This window comes from Triturus cristatus, chromosome 3_2 (assembly GCF_964204655.1).
Source record: "Triturus cristatus chromosome 3_2, aTriCri1.1, whole genome shotgun sequence".
In the NCBI taxonomy this organism is placed as follows: domain Eukaryota; kingdom Metazoa; phylum Chordata; class Amphibia; order Caudata; family Salamandridae; genus Triturus; species Triturus cristatus.
In genome coordinates, this window is record NC_140584.1 from 579,308,877 (window position 1) to 579,313,844 (window position 4,968).

Genomic DNA, 4,968 nt, shown 5'->3' on the forward strand with positions numbered 1-4,968 from the left:
GCGAGCACCTGGGAGAGGGGCAGGGGCGCGGGGGGGCGCACTGTCAGAGAGTGGGAGCAGGTAGGGGGGGCCCTGGAGGGGGAAGCAGCAGGGGGAGAATCCCCAGTGCTATTCGAGTCGGAGGGCAGTGAGAGGGACTGGGGAGGCCTGGATATCTTTGAGTCCTGGGCAGAGGGGTTGGCGGGGGTTGGGGGCGTCAGAGCGGGGGAGACGGCAGGGAGGGGGGAGGGGTGTGGGGGGGGTGGCGCGGTCGGAGGGGAGTCGAGCGGGCACGGGGTGAGATGGAGTGGACAGGGGGAGTGGAGCGACGGGGACGAGGGTGAGGGGGAGGACGACGACGGGGCGGATTTGAGCGCGGTGGGTAAGGCGTGGGTCGCGGAGTCGTCGGGGGCTGGCAAGCGGGGATGGGATGGCAGGAGGAAGGTAGGTAGGCCCAGCACACCAGACCATTCCTTTCCTTTGCAGGTAGCGGAGAGGCAGCGGGAACAGCGCGGGGTACCGGACTTGGCAGGGCTGGGAGCGGCCTGGCGACGCCAAGGAGAAGGGAGGGTGGAGCCTCGGGCGGCGTGCCCAGTACCGGCGAGGGATCCCGACGCGGCTGGCACAAGTAGGCCCGAGACGGGCTCGCCGGCCCCAACACCCACGGGGTTACTGCGCCCCGGGGGGCAGCGACGGAGGAGCACCGAAAGGAATGTTGTTTGTTTTCCTAAGCAGCAGGTGGCAGGTCCAGCGGGGAACGCTGGGGGTGCAGGACAGGAGGAATTGGACTATGAGGAGGAGAGTATGGAGGAAGGGGAGTTGCGTGAGGTGGGAGACGGTAGGGACGGGGGGCCGAGTAATGTTGTGACTAGTTTCTTACAGGTGTCACGACGCCAGGCGCAGCCCACGGGTCGGACATCACGGTGGGAAAGCAGCTCGGCTCCCAGGACTGGACGTCGGGATGAGCGACGGACGGAGACACTGGCGCCAGGTAATGCACATTTGCTCGGGCGGCCAAGGATGGTGTCGAGAGGAGTGGGGGGGGCGGGGGTGGAGGGGGGGGTTGGGGAACGACTGCGCAAAGGCGCGTATGTGGTTGATGTGGCTGTGGGCACGGACGGAGTAGGGCAGGGTGACAGCGGGCAGACCAAGAAGGAGGGGACAAGCGAGAAGGGGACAGGGGACGCAAAGGCAGAGGAGGCAAAACTGGAAAGTAAGGAATTGAAGGTAAAACGGTTACCATATATGGGAGTGACCAAGCCCTTGGGGGCGCACTTGATGTTGACAACGAAGGAACGGATTTGGAAAGGGGAATATGTGGAGATACTTAAACTCCTGCACAGAGAGGTCCGGGCGAAGGAGGGATCTAAGGAAGAGGAATTTGAGCTCGCAAAAAGGCCTAAGGTGCCGCTGACAATAGAAAACTGGACAGCGGCTTTTCTGATATATGCCAGCGTGTATTGCGAGAAGTTTCCGGAGAGGTCAGTGGCCATGTTTAAATACATGGACGTAATTAGGAAGGCACAGATTACAGGGGGCGGATATGCCTGGGCTCAGTATGATGAGGAATTCCGGGCGCGCATGGCATGGGATGCGGAGGCAAAATGGGGAGAGTTGGATACGGATCTCTGGCAGCATACCATGGGCCTGGCGGGGTCGGGAAAGACTATATTTACAGCCAGCGGGCTGCCGCTCGTGTACCAGCCCTTTCGAGGGGGTCCCACCCGCGGGGGGGTGGGGGGAGCTGGCAGAGGGACAACAGGAGATAAAGGGGCTTGCTGGGACTTTAACAAAGGACTATGCACGAGAGAATATTGTAAGTTTAGGCACGAATGCTCGAGCTGCGGCAAGCGCCATCCGCTGGTCAAGTGTTGGGGGACGCAAGGTCCGGGCCAGAGCGGGCAGCATTGGCAGGCGGGAGCCCCTAAGGCTGGAGCTCAGCAGCAGTCACAGCAGGGAGGAGGAGGGAGGGGGGCGAAGGGGGCTGGGGCGAAGGGCTCGTACTCCGGTTAGGGTAGAGCAGCTGGTGGGGGCGCTGGGGGCCTATCCGGACAGGGCGGCGGCGGAAACACTGAGATTGGGGTTTCAAGAGGGGTTCAGATTGGGGTACGAGGGGCCGAGGGTTCGGAGATGGGCAGATAATTTGCGATCAGCGAGGGAGCATCCGCAAGTAGTACAGGCAAAACTAGACAAGGAGGTACGGGAAGGCCGCATGGCGGGACCATTTTGCGAGTGGCCTCTGCCCAATTTGATTGTGTCACCCATTGGGGTGGTGCCTAAAAAGGAGGTGGGACAGTTTCGCCTCATTCAGCATTTGTCATGGCCAGAAGGTGGGTCGGTCAATGATTTTATTGCGGACAGCGCGGCCACTGTGTCATATTCATCGGTTGACGTGGCCATGGCACTGGTGGTGTCCGCGGGCGCAGCGGCACAGATGGCAAAGTGCGACATCAAGTCAGCTTTCCGGTTGCTGCCAGTGCATCCAGATGACTGGGATCTGTTAGGCATACAATTCGGCGGTCACTGGTATGTGGACAAGGCATTGCCGATGGGCTGCTCCATGTCCTGCGCACTCTTTGAATGCTTCAGCACGTTCCTACAATGGTTGTTTACGGAACGAACGGGTCACCAAGGTGTCACACATTATTTGGATGACTTTTTCTTTGTCGGCACCTCAGACTCCGCGGACTGCCAGCAGGGTCTGGACAGCTTCCATGAGATCATGGGGGACATGGGCGTGCCGCTGGCCCCGGAAAAAACGCAGGGCCCCAGTACGGCACTGGCATTCCTTGGTATTGAATTGGATTCGGTACGTATGGAGGCGCGCCTCCCGGAGGAAAAGAAACGGAACATGTTGAGTTTGCTGACCGAGGTGTTGGCACGACAGAAGGTGACGGTCAGGGACATACAGGTGTTGCTGGGACATCTCAATTTTGCTTGTAGGGTGGTCAGAGTAGGGCGGACTTTCTGCAGGCGACTGGGGCGCGCACTGGAGGGGCAGAGGCCTCCGCACCATCATGTGAGGTTGTCAGCAGGGGTGAGAGAGGACTTGCGCATGTGGCAGTTTTTCCTGCACCAGTTCAATGGGGTGCCTTTGATGAGGGAGGTGGACATGGTATGGGACGTACAGATTTTCTCGGATGCAGCGGGAAGCAAGGGATTTGGTCTGTATTGGCAGGGGAGATGGTGTGCGGAGCCCTGGCCCGAGGACTGGTTAGAGGGCGGCAGGAGCATCGCGTTTTTGGAATTCTTTCCCTTAGTGGTGGCAGTCACACTGTGGGGGGTTTTGTTAGCCCACAAAAAAGTCACGTTCAGGATCGACAACATGGCAGTGGTACAGGTGGTGAACAGGCAGTCGGCGAGGGATGCGCAGGTGCTTAAGCTGTTGCGGGTTTTTGTGCTGGGTTGTTTGAGGCATGATATGGCGTTTCGCGCGGTGCATGTGCCAGGAGTGGACAATGACATTGCGGATGCCTTGTCTCGTTCACAGTGGGGGAGATTCCGTGGGCTCGCCAAGGACGCGGACGGGAACCCGACCAGGATGCCAAGCCAACTCTGGGAAGTAGGCAATACCGGATGCTACAATTGGTTCTAGGTTCTTTGGCGCGGTCAACGAAAATAGCATACAGGGCGGCATGGGAGGAGTTTGTTCACTCAGGGGCGAGATGGCGGGCTTATGAGGCGGAGAGACGGGAGGACGTGGTGCAATTTATTCTGGATTTGGTGGAGAGGGGTTTGACAAGGGTGACGATAGTGGGCAAGTTGGCGGGGGTTGCGTTCATCGGCAAACTGTTGTGGGGTTATGCGCCATCCGCGGGGGAGCTGGGGACGCGGATTTTGGAAGGCTGGGCGCGGGAATGTGGGAGAGTGGCCAAAGTGCGGAGGCCTCTGTCATGGGAACTCTTAGGTAGGGTGATGGGGGTTCTGCCAGCGGTGTGCTGGGACGGTAGGGAGGCCTTGCTGTTCGCCACACTCATGTCTTGGATGTTTTTTGGGGCGTTTCGGGTATCAGAGCTGCTGGGGTCGAAAGCGGACCGGGGTTTGACCTGGGAGGAAGTATCATTTGGGGATCGGGTGGTGAGCATTTGGCTGCGAAAGGCAAAGACTGACCAGAAGAGTCGAGGGAAGTGGGTTACGTTGAGGAAAGGGCGATCCACGGGGGTGTGTCCGTTCCGCTGGGGTATGCGGTGGAGGGCGTGCGCTGGGGGTCTGGGGGGACTGGTCTTCTCCCATCAGCAGGGGCGAGGCGTTAAAGCTTCACAATTGCTGGCAGTACTGAGGAAAGCACTTAGGACGCTGGGGGTCGAGGAAAAGGGTTTTGGCACGCACTCGTTTCGCATCGGGGCAGCGTCGGAGGCGCATGCGAGGGGCTGGGACAGGGGCGAAATCATGAAGTTGGGAAGATGGTCTTCAAATTGCTACCAGCGTTATGTGCGCAGCGAGCCGGGGGGTGGGGGGCCACTGTAAAACAGGCAAAAGAGGGACTTTACACAGGACAGTGAAATTTTTCAGAGGTTGTGGTTAGGTTTTCATTCTTGTTTTTCTTTTCAGGTTCGGTTATGGGACCCCTGGCCCGAGAAATGTCTATCTGGATTGTGGGGCATTCGTTCGTGAGGAGGGCCCAATTGCAGGCGCAGGAGAGTTACTTTGGGGAACAGTTGGGTTTTAATAAAGACGTTTTCTCTGTGGGGTGGAGGGGTAGGGGGGGATGCGTTGGAAGGAACTGGTGCCCGTGTTGAATGGGATCTTAAGGGCGGGTCGGTGCCCAGATGTATTGGTTCTTCATTTGGGGGAGAACGACATGGTAAGGGAGACTGGTTTGGCCCTAATGCGGGCGATGAAGAAGGATCTGGCTTTGATCAAAGAGAGCTGGGCGGGTTGTTCGATTGTGTGGACGGAGTTTGTCCCCCGGAGGAGTTGGAGGGGGGCGGTGAACCCAGGTGCGGTAGATAAGGCGCGACGGAAACTTAATACGGAGATGGTGAGGTT

General features: G+C 59.0%; 1 protein-coding gene across 2 annotated transcripts; it reads left to right on the forward strand.

The window, feature by feature from the left end:
* Window positions 1-310: 310 nt before the first annotated feature.
* On the forward strand, window positions 311-4,660 carry LOC146857738 (uncharacterized). 2 transcript variants are annotated; one of them, XR_014979610.1, is made up of 2 exons: window positions 311-970; window positions 4,531-4,660. XR_014979610.1 is itself a non-coding variant. In XM_085646844.1 (2 exons), the coding sequence occupies exons 1-2, from the start codon at window positions 784-786 to the stop codon at window positions 4,444-4,446; spliced, it is 1,164 nt and encodes a 387-aa protein (XP_085502970.1). In that variant the 5' UTR covers window positions 311-783; the 3' UTR covers window positions 4,447-4,650. The 2 variants fall into 2 exon arrangements, 1 of the variants encoding a protein (XP_085502970.1); XM_085646844.1 differs by having other exon boundaries at window positions 3,470-4,650.
* Window positions 4,661-4,968: the final 308 nt, after the last annotated feature.

Coding starts and splice junctions, on each gene's coding strand:
- LOC146857738 (XM_085646844.1), top strand. CDS start 784: ATGGAGGAAGGGGAGTTGCGTGAGGTGGGAGACGGTAGGGACGGGGGG. Junction 971..3,469: donor GACGGAGACACTGGCGCCAG/GTAATGCACATT, acceptor TCTCGTTCACAG/TGGGGGAGATTCCGTGGGCT.